Source organism: Octopus bimaculoides, chromosome 10, assembly GCF_001194135.2.
Source record: "Octopus bimaculoides isolate UCB-OBI-ISO-001 chromosome 10, ASM119413v2, whole genome shotgun sequence".
Lineage (NCBI taxonomy): Eukaryota > Metazoa > Mollusca > Cephalopoda > Octopoda > Octopodidae > Octopus > Octopus bimaculoides.
Genome location: NC_068990.1, coordinates 49,749,682 through 49,763,950, shown reverse-complemented (window position 1 = coordinate 49,763,950; position 14,269 = coordinate 49,749,682). Strand labels below are relative to the sequence as shown.

Below are 14,269 nucleotides of genomic sequence, written 5' to 3'. Positions count from 1 at the left end.
CTACTTTTGCAGTTCATGTTCGCATTGGTGAATATTTTCCCTGTTTTCGTGTTCATATATGGGCCGGTATGAATTGATTGGCATGTACCGCATCGGCTATCATTGCATTTGGACACAGTGAATGTTTGATTTTTGTTGCTGAGGTCAAACCTTGCCTTTGTTAATAGCTTTTTCAAGTTTTTAGGTTGTCTCTTATTGAAAGTTATACTTTGATCTGTAATGATATTTCTCAATTCCTTACTTTGTGCAATGATTGGTAGGTTTATTTTAGTGATATTGAAGATGTTCTGGTGGCATAGATTGTGTGTCACCATAAATGGTATGATTTGTTCTTGTTTTTCTCTTCTTTGCGGTGTCCTCAGTTGTTGTATGGGTATTTTCGAAGCCCGCTGAATACCATTTTCTATAAGTAGTGACTGGTATTTTTGTTTGAGCAGAAATTCTTTCAGTTCCATCAGACGCTGATTTCTGGTCTCTAGATCCTCTACAATAGTACAGATTCTTCTGGCTAAGCAGTATGAGATGTTACGTTTTGTATGGGGTGGATGGCACAATTTAAAATTCAGGTATTGGTGTATATCTGTGTGTTTATAATATATATCTGTGGTAATGGCAGTGTTCTTTTTAACTACCATTATATCTAGAAATGGTAATTTGGTACTGCTCATCTCCTTTGTAAATTGGATGGATGGGTGTAGGTTGTTCAGGAGGGTGTTGAATTCTTCCACAGTGTTTTGAGATTTTGTCCAGATTATAAAGCAATCGTTGAGGTATCTCTTCCATACTTTTTCAATATACTTCCTAAATTCAGTGTTGTATCTCTCCTCTATTTCCTGGTAGAGTTTTTATTCTAAGTAACCCATCACCGAATTCGCATAAACGGCAGCAAACCTCGTTCTCATAGCTGTGCCTTTAATTTGGATAAGAACTATATCCATATAAGTTTATTTATACATATATACATATAAGATTCTAATACCTTGTGAGTAAAATCCAATAGCCTTTAAGATTGGTCATTGCATTTGTAAATCCATTATTAAGATTCCAATACCCTATGAGTAAAATCCAACAGTCTTTGAAATTGGTAATTCCAAATACAGAGTTTATACAGTGTTATTGAATCAAGGGTTCTGTTTAAAGTGACCTAAAAGTAGGGAATGTATTAGTAAGGTCAAATCGAAAACAGGAATAGAGAAATAAAGAGAGAAAAAAAAGGAGAGAAAAAAGAAGGAAAGAGAAACAAGAAAAAGGAAGAAGAAAATAATAAAAGGAATAAAGAAAAGAAAGGAAAAAGGAATACAAAAATAGAGATATCTTGTGCAGAAAAGTCAGCGGATTGTGGTCAGTGAACACTTCAATGGGATACTTGGTGGTTCCCAAGTATACGTCAAAATGTTGCAATGACAACAACAAAGCAAGGGTTTCTTTTTCAATGGTAGAATAATTTCACTGGTGTTTGTCAAATTTCTTTGAGTAATAACAAACAGGATGATCAACACCCTTTTCATCTGATTGAAACAGAACACCACCAACACCAATGTCACTTGCATCAATAGAAAGCTTAAATGGTTTCCCAAGATCTGGTGCTATCAAAACTGGAGAACTCATGAGAATGGCTTTTACTTTCTCAAATGCGGCCTGACAATTGTCACTCCAAACAAATTTGACACTTTTTTCAACAAATTAGTGAGAGGGGCCACAACATCAGAGAAATTTGGACAAAATTTTCTGTAATAACCAGCCATACTCAGGAATGTCATAAGGTCCTTCTTGTTTGATAGAACTGGGAATTTCGCAATAGCTTCTACCTTTGCTTTAACCGGTTGTACCTGGCCCTGACCAACAACATATCCTAAAAACACCACATTTGCCTGGGCAAATTAACATTTCGCAAGACTTATAGTCAGTTTTGCCTGTGTAAGTTTCTCAAAGATGGCACGCATCCTCTTTACATGTTCGTCCCACTCCATAGAATGGTCGATGATGTCACCAGTGTAGGTTTCGATGCCCTGAAGCCCTGAAGTGATGTTATTCATGAGGCGTTGAAAAGTGGCCAGGGCATTCTTCAGTCCAAATGGCATGACTTTATATTAGTATAGTCATCCGGCGTAGCAAAAGCAGAAATCTTCTTGGCACGTTCCGTTAAAGTAATTTGATAATACCCCTTCAGTAAGTCAAACTTATTCACATATTTGGCTTGACTGATTCTTTCTATACTGTCATCAATTCTTGGTATGGGGTATGAATCTGTCTTAGACAAAGAGTTCACACGCTTCAGGTCTGTACAACAATGAAAAGTACCATCAGGCTTCGGTACTAGGATGCATGGCGAGCTCCACTCACTGTCACTTGGTTCAATGATGTCATTCTCCAACGTGTAGTTGACCTCTTTTCGGAGATGTTCCAACTCGAGCGGTTTAAGTCGATAAGTATATTGTTTAACAGGTTTTGAATCACCAACATCAATATCAAGACTAACTAAATCAGTACGACCAGTTACATCCGGAAATAAATGTACGTATTCATGAAGCAAATCTGACAATTGACATTGTTGTTCTGGAGTAAGGTGACTTTTCATGAATATTTGCTAACACTTCAGAATTTTTTTACCTTCTCAGCCAAATCATCAAATTTCAAATGCTCACATTCTTCTTTCAATTTGTCTGAATCATGATCAATAGGTGAGGCAATAGAAATGACTTTTGGAGGCACACTTTTAGACCTGTCATAATACTTTTTGATTATGTTCATGTGACAAAGCCGTTTTTGTTTTCGGCAGCCTGGAGTTTGAACAATTAGTCAGTATCACTGACTTTCTTATCAATCAAATATAGACCATGGTATTTGGCTCTAAATGGTTGACCAGGAATGGGTAGTAACACCAAAACCTTGTCGCCAAGACTGAAATTTCGAGCTTTACAGTTTTTGTCATAAATGGCTTTCATTTGTCCTGTGATTTCTTCAAATTTTCTCTGGTCACTTCAGTAGCTTTGAAAAGTCTATTTTGAAAAGTAGACACATAGTCTAGCAAGTTCAATTGTGATTGGTCATTAAGCCATAATTCTTTCAAGTGTTTGAGTGGGCCCCTGACAGTGTGACCAAAAACTAACTCAAAGGGACTAAATCCTAATGACTCCTGAACTGACTCCCTGACTGCAAACAACAACTGAATGCCTTCATCCCATTCTTTCTCTGTTTCAAAGTAATAAACTCTGATCATATTTTTAAGAGTCTGATGAAATCTTTCCAATGCCCCTTGGGACTCCAGATGGTAAGCACTAGACTTAACCTGTCTAATTCCCAACTCATACATTGCCTGTTGAAACAAACTTGACATGAAATTAGACCCTTGATCAGACTGAACCTCTTTAGGCAAACCAACCATAGTGAAAAACTTGATCAAAGCCTTAAGTATCACAGGAGCTGTAATCTTCCTCAATGGGCTAGCCTCAGGGAACCTTGTTGACACGCACATAATTGTCAACAGATATTGATTACCAGACTTAGTTTTTGGCAATGGACCAACACAATCAATAATGACTCTACTGAATGGCTCTTCAGATGTGGGAATGGGCTTTAATGGGGCAGGAGGGATTTTCTGATTGGACTTTCCTACCACCTGACAAGTATGACAAGTCTTACAAAACTGTGACACATCCTGACGCAATCTAGGCCAAAAGAAATGAGCCAAAATCCTATCACAAGTTTTGTTAACTCCTAAATGACCTGTTAATGGAGTGTCATGAGCCAAACTGAGCACATGTTCACGATAAACTTGAGGAACAACAATTTGATGAAATACTTTCCATTCATCCTCTGCAGAAACTTCTGGCAGTCTCCATTTTCTCATCAAAGCACCATCTTGGTTGTAATAATAAACAGGAACCTTAACGACCTCATTGTTGGAAAGTGCTCGGCAAGCCAATGTTTGAATTTCAGGATCATCGCCCTGAGATGAAATGAGCTGCAAACGAGTGAGTACAGGGTCAGGCCTCAAAAACTGAGCTGTACTGCTCGGAATAAAAGTACTCTCACTTAAAAAGGAATCCTGTAGAGAATGATCCATAAAAGATCCAGCAAGATCATAACTATCATTCTCATTAAAATTCTCTTTCGAGGTGTTGTTATCTGAAATCTCTTTCGAGATATTACCTGGAATCTCTTTTGAGATGTTTTTGGAAATCTCTTGTGAGATCGAGTTAGCCATAGAACGAGTCACAGCACATGAGGGAAAAATGTCAGGTATTATTTCCTGAAGGGATTCAGTGCTCCCAGAAGTGCTTGGCTCAATGCTAACATGTGAATCAGACAAAACCTTAGACCCTGCTAAATCATTTCCAATAAGCAAGTCTACACCTGATACTGGGAGAGTTTTCTTAACATCAACTTTCACCAAATCAGACATAAAATCTGACTGCAAATCAACAAAATATAGAGGTGCACCTGAAAATCCATTAATACCCTCTAATAAAACATCAGAGTTAGCAGACGACACTTCCAAGAAAGGAAGAGTACCTTCCAACAATATAGACTGCGCCTGTGTCCCTTAAAATAGTAATGGGTCGTAATGTGGACTTATCACCCTCTAGTGAGAACATAACCTTTTGAAATAAAAGGCAAGTACCCCTCATCAACAAAAATAGCAGACTTTGGTGACTGAACTCCTGAAACAAACTGCTCCTCAGTGTTAATAATGCTGGAAATAGGCTGAGACTTGACATTCACAAAAGTGTGGAGTAAGATTTGTGATTGAGTGTTTAACTTGAGCTTTTTACACTCAGGGATCAAATGGCCTGATTTTCTACAATATCTAAAAATAATTTTAGAATGGAAATTTGAATCAGATTTAGAAACAAATGGATTGGTTGACTTTTTTAACTCTGAACCACTGGACTTGTTAGGATTCGAACCTGACTGAGCTGAATAAATTGACTTACTTGTCTGACCTGACTCAAAATTATCCTGAGGATAATAACCATACAGCTTGAACTCAGGTTCATGAGTAATAGAGTAATCATCTGCTAAACTAGCTGCCTCTTGTAACTGTTCTACTCTCTGCTCTTCCTAATAAGTCCTAATATCAACATGAACACACTGTTTGAACTCCTCTAATAATATAAGCTGCCTCAATTTGTGAAAATCTTCCCCAACTTCTTTTGACACACACCACCTGTTTTGGCCAGTTACCCTCGAGACTACTCTAATCCGGCCAGCCCCAAGACAATCTAAGCTAAGAGTGCTAGTTCTTTGGAAGAAAGCAAGCAAATGAATACGAAAACAACGACAGAAAAACACGGAAAAATGGTACACAATTACAAATAGAAACAACAGGTGTCTTTTGACTAAGGATAAATTGAATTAAGCTGGCATGTGTGGAAGTAAAGCCTTACGGCAGGAACATAGGTGAAAGTAATGGGAATGTATATAAGAGATGCTACACGGATGGTACTCAAACCACATGTGTGTGTGTGTGTGTGTGTGTGTGTGTGTGTGTATATATATATTTATACATACATACACATACACATATATATGATGGCCGTCCACTCGTGACCAAGGAGGATCATTGCCGTCCTTCAGGAACATTCTGCGCTCTAGTACCAACTTACATTTTGCATTTACGGCTCCATTGGTGGCTAATGAGCCCTGCTCTTGATAAGCGTACACGACTGCAAACATTGCAGATTAAGCTTTCCCCATTCACTATACGAGCTGTGCACTTTCGCGCAGCTCGCTTAAATTCTTCATGCTGGATACGTGCTCTCTCAAAAGTGTTGATCCCCTCCTTAACCTGTTTCCTCCATCCGTGGCAATGACAGGCATTGTTCTCCCAGTTAATGTCCTGCATATCACAGGCCTTTAATGAGGACTTGACACAGTCCTTAAAGCGCAGCCTTGGTTTCTGCCGGAGTCTCCTTCAATTCACAAGTTCTCCATAGAGCATCTGCTTAGGAATCCTGCTATCCTTCATTCTAATAACGTGTCCAGTGCAATGTAACAGGTGCTTGTGAACCATCACCTCAATACTCAAGATATCAGCTGTCCTCAGGATCTGTGTGTCTGGAATCCTTGAGGTCCAGCCAACATTGAGAATGTGCCTGAGACATCTTTGATGAAAGCGTTTAAGGACCCTTACCTGACGTTTGTACAGAGTCCATGTTTCACACGAGTAGAGGAGCGATGTTAGTACACAAGCACGGTACACAGCAACTTTTGTTTGCCTTGCTATGTCATGCTGGGACCAGACACGAGACTGAAAAGACCGGAAGGAATTAGTTGCTCTCTGCAACCTGAAACATATTCCTCATCCAGGGAGCAAGAATGGCTGAGTGTGCTGCCCAGGTAGACAAACTTGTCTACTACCTTCAGAATTGTTCCTTCAACCAAGATAGCTGGTTTCACATATGGATTTCCTGGTGCAGGTTGGAACATTACAACAGTCTTGTCCAGGCTAATGCCAAGTCCAAATGCCTTGCAAGAAGCAGAAATGCAATTCATGAGTATTTGCATGTCATCCACCTATATAAATATATATATACAGGGTTTGGACAAAATAATGGAAACACCTTAAAATTTTAAACAAATTTATTTTAACATAGAGCAGGACTGCCTTTGGCAGTAATTACAGCTTGAATTCTATGAGGTGTGAACTCGTACAAAGTTTGAATTGTTTCCAAAGGAATTTTTGTACATTCTTCAGCTAAAACAGTCTCCAGTTCATGTAGTGATGATGGTGGAGGATATCAACTCCTTACTTGTTCTAAAATGCACCCTAAATGTTCAATAATATTGAAATCTGGGGACTGTGGTGGTCAGATAAGATGTTCAACTTAACTAGAATGTTCTGCAACCATAGGATGAATTTGATCAGACAAAATACTTTAACAGTCTTGACTGTTAATTCTGCAATGAAGGGAAAAATGTGATGTAGTTTGGGTTCGCACCTGAATGGGGTATGACCAATGCCCTTCGCCCAGTAAGACACTGCAGTTGTTCTTAGCTAAAAATAGGTATCACTATGAATTTTTGAAAATATTTAAATGTAATTTCTACTGTTCTGTATCTTGGAGACCGTCCAAAAACATTTTGATACCTCATTTATGAAATTTGGATATTTTAAGAAACACTAGCAATACACCCATGATGCCCGCATGTTATGACCTATAGCCACAGTGTATTATTTGTTCCTTTCTTATGGATAGATTCAGCACACAAGGAGTATGAAGCAAACAACTATTCTTTATAAACATGTTTTTCAGTCATTTTCTGATGAATAACACTGCAGTTTCCATCTACCAAATTCAGTCACAACTCCGTGGTTGGCCTAAGGCTATAGTAGAAAACACCTGCCTAAGGTACGTACTATGCAGAGGGACTGAATGTGGAATTATGTGGTTGGGAAGCAAACTTCTCAACCACACAGTCATTCTTGCACCTAATATGTGTGTGTTTACATTTGTTGTTAAATCAAGTATTGTGTCCCGCTATGTCTCAAAGTTAGCAGTTCATCAAGCAGAGTTCTATAAAATAAATGTCAGATTGAAATGCATACTGAGGTCAAAATGATCAATTAAACTTTTGAAGGTGATACTCCATCGTGGTGACAGTCAAAAGACTAAACCCAGTAAAATATGTTTAAAGACTTAATGGCTTCAAATTTAAGGTAATGGATTACTAACCACAAGATGAGTTCAAAACTTCATATTGAACTTCCACTCTATATGATAACACTATTTGTATATCTCAGTCTACTTGACTTCCAACAATTAACAATTGTAATTTGAAGTTGAATGGTTAGCAATAAGAAAGATGTCCAGATTTCTTAAAAAAATTATTGTGTAAAATATTCTGAGACAAGGTATTTTTTCACAAAATACACACACAGAGTTGCCTCCCTTAGTTAAAGACCTCAAAATTAGGCAACCCAACTTCATTTTTGAGGTTATTTTTGTAGTAAAAAAGAGTTGTGCAAAAAACATACTTTATTTGGTAGCCGAAAGATTACTGAATCTTTTGATACCTCATACATCAAAATCTGCAACTCAGTTTTTGGATGGGTCCATAAGGAACATACGCGCACACACACACAAGCTCTGTTTTATTTATGACAATTAGCAAGACTAGCAAATCTACCCATGTACAATGGAGGCATAAAATGAAGGGGGGAAGTCATAACAGCAGTATGCATTGAGAAATGTGTAAATGGACTTGATAGATTACTGGGTGGTGTCTTATTGCTGGTGATACAACATTATATTGCAGCTATATTACATGTTTGCAACTAAGTGACATGTGATGACAATTCACTCTTGAATTGAAATAGGCTCTCAGCCTCTGTATCATGAATGGTTATGTGGACCACTCCTAACGAAAGCTAGAGCTTTCTTCAACCACTACATAAAAAGTATCAAGAAAAAAATGTTATTTAGATATACTTTTATTTTAGTTCTTAACACTATTTTACGCTTGTTTATATTCTTATACATTCAAAGTTCACAGTTTCTTATTTAAATTATGACTCAAATTCCTTTTGATAATATCAATATGATTACAAAACTTCTTTGTAGATGATATTTTCTGTTTGGTCGACAGTAATTTTCAAATTACTGGAGTCCATTGCTCTACTCATAGTGATGTATAACTGGCCATGTGTAAACCTACACAATCTAAAGTTTGGACATGTGTCTTGTTTGTTGTGAATGCACAAGTGGAATCTTTAGGAATCTGTCCATCAATGATGGGAAATGAAGGGATAGTATCGCAAATTTAAAACCTCTAAATTCGCGAAGAAAATGATGGGGGGGAGGGATCCAGAGTTAATCCTCATTGCTGGAATTTTGACAAAAAAAATCAAAGGTGATTTGTTAATACAATGCTCAATATCAGTAATTTTTCATACATCGATTAAAGCTGAACCAAAGCCATCATAATCATTTATTAATAAAGCTATCCTAAACTAAAACTTTCACATGTGGCATAATTCAGTGGAGAAGTAAGTTGGATTACTTCCCTTTGCTTCTTTTATTAGTTATCTCCCCCTTAATTTTTATTTACTTTTTGTTACGTCTGTAATTTTTCATTTATTTTTTATAGCAGTAAACTGAACAATTACCTTCAAAAATCATACTTTTCACATTTTTTTTTTAAAGCTTGCCTGATTACCTCCTTTGTAATACCGAAAAACATTGTGACAATTGGTCCAACCGCTTGACTGTGAAGAGGGTACAGACAGACAAATGGACATAACACCCATTATAGTAAGATGCTGTGTTTGAGAAGACCATTCAACCCATGCAAATATGGAGAAACGGTAAAAATAAGAATGACACAAGCAGTTCAGAGCACAACTTGAAAAGTAGAGTTCTGGAATTGTTTCCTGCATTTAGTTTTGTTCATATAATTTTTGACTTTAATTACTGCCAGGGTCTACTGAGATTTTCATTTAGTTGGGTTAATAAACAACTGTCATGTTATAACTGTATCCCACCACCTATCTTTATAAATATCATATTACTGAACTGAACTGAAAATATAAATAATGTCTGTTGATTTGAGTACGCAATGAATCTGTTGGTCAAAACACAATAACATTCTTTACATGTCATGGTGTGTTGGATTACTGTTCTCAACAAGGAAATTTAAAGAAACATCTAACTTTGCTTAGTATATCAAAAGTATTTCAGGTAACCTCAATACTACTGATATTTATTTCCCCTTAATATAGTTAAATAATGAATTCCGATTTTCTTCTTTACAGTTGTATACATTAAGATGCACACTACCTTACTGAAAAATGTTCACATTGTAAAATTATTTAGAAAATTATCTTTCACTTTACTCCCAAAGTAGGTGGTATTACCCCACTGGGAGCACTGGAAAATTACAAGGGGTGTTGAAGAAAAGTAAGGCAATTCGTGTAAAAACAACAAAATAATAGGTTTGTTAGGTTAAATTTTATTTGTAAAATACAGTTGCTGTGAATTTGCTTCAGAAAGAGGTCTATGCTTGTGATGGTTAGTTGGGATGGGGCGCTAGGAATGTGGCCTGGGTGTCAAGGGGGCAGCAGCCTGAAAAAGCTTGGGAGCCATTGCTTTCCAGCAATATTCCCCAAAACAGCAGACAAGATTGACATCAATAGTTATACCACTTTATAAAAATTTCAATACCTTGTATGCTGGTGTTGTTTGTTCTAGATATCATAAATAACAAAATATCACACATGTAAGTTTTATACATGTATGTAATTTTAAACAGTATCAGTGAATTGTGAAATATGTTTTTCTTAGAATGCTTTTTACTTGGCTAACCTCAACAGACTGACTACATTATGTATACAATGTCCATCACCACCACTATTTAATGTACAAAGTTATCCTATTGTTTATTTCTCATTCACTGCATAACCTTTGGTACCTGGTATTGAGTATCAAATAACATTATTAAATTACAGTTTCAAAGTTAACAGTTAGTGAAGACCAGTTTGGAGAAATTTGCATCTTTTATCATACATTGCCCAAGTTTTTGACTAGTTCTGTGTATAAAATGATAAGTGAATAATTTAATAATGAACCAGCTTTATTTCAATTTCAAGTTATTAAGGATTATTTACAATGAGTAATGAGATCAGAAGTTAGGATTCTAGGTCTTACAGAAAAGATGACAAAAGATTCATATTATATGTAACATTATGTATAATAGACAGGTTCAACACATTCCAGTATGTAGAATGTACATTTTGATGATGATAATTCACAAATTATATGATCCACTTTGCATAAATAAAAGAAATGATAAAATTACATAAATCTAAACCAACAGCAGAAGCATTCTTTGATGGGATATATACTTAACAAAATTCTCATGGTATATGATGAAAGAATGTATATATGATCCAGAATATATGTAAAGTATCATGCATATATTCTGAAAGGAAGGTTTTACAAAAAATTATCACAGTGACAAGGTATTTCATCAATGTAGATTGAAGACATTTTTTCAGAGAAGTATTTTTGATAAAGATACAGTTACTCTACTGTATGAATACATATATGTGTAGTTAAGTGACATTTTTGAGAGAATGATTTATCACAGACATCACAGTGACAAGGCTTCTCTCCAGTATGAATGCGTTTGTGATTAGTTAAGTGATCATTTCGGGAGAATGACTTACCACAGATATCACAGTGGTATGGCTTCTCTCCTGTATGAATGCGTTTGTGTTCAGTCAAATGATGATTTCGAGAGAATGATTTACCACAGATATCACAGTGATATGGCTTCTCTCCTGTGTGAATGCGTTTGTGAGTTGTTAAGGTAAGTCCATGAGAGAATGATTTACCACAGATATCACAATGATATGGCTTCTCTCCTGTATGAATCCGTTTGTGAGATGTTAACTCACAATTCTGAGAAAATGATTTACCACAAATCTCACAGCGATATGGTTTTTCTCCTGTATGGATTCGTTTGTGAGTAATTAAGTAATCATTTCGAGAGAATGATTTTCCACAGATATCACAATGATATGGCTTTTCCCCTCTATGAATACGTTTGTGAGTTGTTAAATGACTTGTTTGTGAGAATAATTTACCACAGATATCACAGTGGTATGGTTCTTCTCCTGTATGAATACGTTTATGAGTGGTTAAGTGGCTTGTTTGAGAGAATAATTTCCCACAGATATCACAATGGTATGGCTTCTCTCCTGTATGAATGTGTTTGTGAGTAGTTAAATGATAATTTCGAGAAAATGATTTACCACAAATATCACAGTGATATGGTTTCTCTCCTGTATGAATGCGTTTATGATTAGTTAAGGTAATTCCATGAGAGAAAGATTTACCACAAATGTCACAGTGATATGGTTTCTCTCCTGTATGAATACGTTTGTGTGTAGTTAAGTGGCCCTTTTCAGAAAATGATTTCCCACAGATGTCACAGTGATATGGTTTTTCACCAGTCTGAATGTGCTTGTGATTTGTTAAGTGGATTTTGTGAGAGAATGATGTATCACATATATCACAATGATAAGGCTCATCTCCTGTGTGAATGCTTTTGTGAGTAGTAAAGTTGCCTTCTCTACAGAATGATTTACCACAGATATCACAATGGTATGATGGTTTCCTTTTCTCTTTCCTTATATCATAAGGTAAACCAATCTTTTTAGATTGTATTTTACATTTAACCTTGTTCTCACAATTCATTTTCTATTATCTCACTACAAATTATGTCTTTTTTTGTTTTTATAATTTATCCTATGAAAACTTTCTGATGCTATATTCTCATCAATGAGATCAGAAGATGCAATAAACTTCCTAATAATCCATGTTTAATAAGAAAGTAAAATAATTTTCCAGACATTCACATTCAATTACAAGAAATGTTTCACAGCAATTTACAATATATTTATCAAAACAAAATAATCACTTTTCTCTAGTGTCTTCCTTTAGTCTTTAAAAGATGATAGATATTGATGATGCTTCTCAAGCAAAAACTTCTGTTATGCCAATGTCATCTGATATTCTGAAATAATACAGAAACCGTATAAGATGCAGAAGATATTTAAAATGTAAAGATTAAACAGTGGAAATCTTACATTTCTAAATTTATAAACTGCTGATATAAACATCTACCTTAATATTGGTTTCAAATTTTGGCACAAGGCCAGTAAAATTATATCAACTCCAGTGCTCAACTAGTACTTATTTTATCAACCCAAGAAGGATGAAAGGCAAAGTCAACCTTAGTGGAATTTGAACTCAGAACATAAAAACAGATGAAATGCAACTAAGCATTTGGCCCAGTATGCTAGTGATTCTGCCAGCTTGCCACCTTAAATATCCACTTTAATATCAAACTTTGTTTTAATTTGTTGTACAAATTACATCATGCAACATATATAAGGGTTGTATAATGTAACTACTGATGTCAGCCACATCTTCAAATTGTGTAACATTATATATACTAGTGTGAATATGTTATTTTTAAGATAGCAAGTTTTACATTAATTTGATATCATTGTATCATATATTCCTATAGTGTATATGGCATGCATGTGGGAAGAGCGGTGGCAAGACATGCAACATGAAGGAAGCTTGAATGTCAACAGTGGAAAACATAAAATAGAGCTCTAAGATGAAACACATTGATATTAAAAGAACATGCATTTATAAAAGCAATGAAAACTTATTGCCAATAAATTTTAATATATATATATATATATATATACACACACACACACACACACACTTTGGCACATTTTTAATACAGTTTGTATTCGTTACTAAGCACAATATCATTGTAAATACCATTAGCCTATCTACATTTATGTGTAGAGAAAAATCAAGCCTATCACATTCACATTGTTGTCACTCTTTTGATGTAAACCAAATAAAAGAAGCATATTGTTTGTTTATATGTAACATGCAGTTATGTAATCAAATATTGTTACATACAAAATGAAAGTGAAGTGAAGCAAACTGATATGTAGATATTTAATAACAATGTAATCTTAGTATTACTTATGTTGAAAAGAAAAATACTAAAAGTGTATTTACCTTTGATAAAACAATGAAAGCTTGTAACAGCTGAAAATGCAAAATTTAAAGCAGACAGCTATAAGACGAAATATTGCAAATCAGTTGTTAGCATAAATTGTATTTAATATTAAAAAAACAATGATGAACAAATGAAGAATATTAACTGTAAAAAGACAGTGAAACATAAGCTGTAATAATAAGAACATATCTTACTACCGCAAAAATTTCAACATCAAAATAGCAACTGAAATGGGCTTAAAACAAAATATTATTATTAGTAAAGAAGCAGGAAAAAACACATAATGATAATAAATTTGTAAGTAAAGAGCAACAGAAATTTTTCTATAGCTTATATTACACACAAATAGCAAAGTGATGTAGATATTCAAACATACAATATTTGCCAAGAAGAAATTCAAATGAGAGGTTAGCTATGTTTATGCATGTGCATAAACTATAGTCTAGTTATGAACACTTCACTTTGACTGGGGGTAGTATTAAAAGAGGTTACTGTCTTTCATTTCAAATGTGTACTAGAAGGCCAGAAAAAACATGTATTTTTAAAAAATAATATCAAAGATACATATATATATTTCATGTCTTCGGAGAGTCATTATACCAATATGTGCTGATCCAATACCACTTCTTTTGAATATCTAACCAACTAACTAATCAATTAATTGTTTAATGTACTGCTTAAACGATACAAAAATGAAGTACACATATATTAA

The 14,269-nt window shown here is 35.1% G+C and overlaps 2 protein-coding genes across 5 annotated transcripts in view; one reads left to right on the top strand and one right to left on the bottom strand.

The window, feature by feature from the left end:
* The window catches only part of LOC106878624 (protein IWS1 homolog), an 863,399-nt gene that overhangs the window by 666,953 nt on the left and 182,177 nt on the right, over window positions 1-14,269 (top strand). The gene's annotated exons all lie outside the window — the stretch shown is intronic.
* LOC106877617 (zinc finger protein 665) overlaps window positions 9,939-14,269 on the bottom strand; it is a 34,215-nt gene continuing 29,884 nt past the window's right edge. For 2 of the 3 annotated variants that reach the window (XM_014926578.2, XM_014926569.2), the window contains exons 2-3: window positions 13,557-13,586; window positions 9,939-12,522 (exon numbers count right to left, since the gene is read on the bottom strand). In XM_014926578.2, coding sequence (XP_014782064.1) covers window positions 11,025-12,203 — 1,179 coding nt within the window. In that variant the 5' untranslated portion in view covers window positions 12,204-12,522; window positions 13,557-13,586 and the 3' untranslated portion in view covers window positions 9,939-11,024. Of the gene's footprint in view, window positions 12,523-13,556; window positions 14,234-14,269 lie in introns of those variants that run through there. The other variant, XM_014926562.2, reaches the window with a different exon arrangement.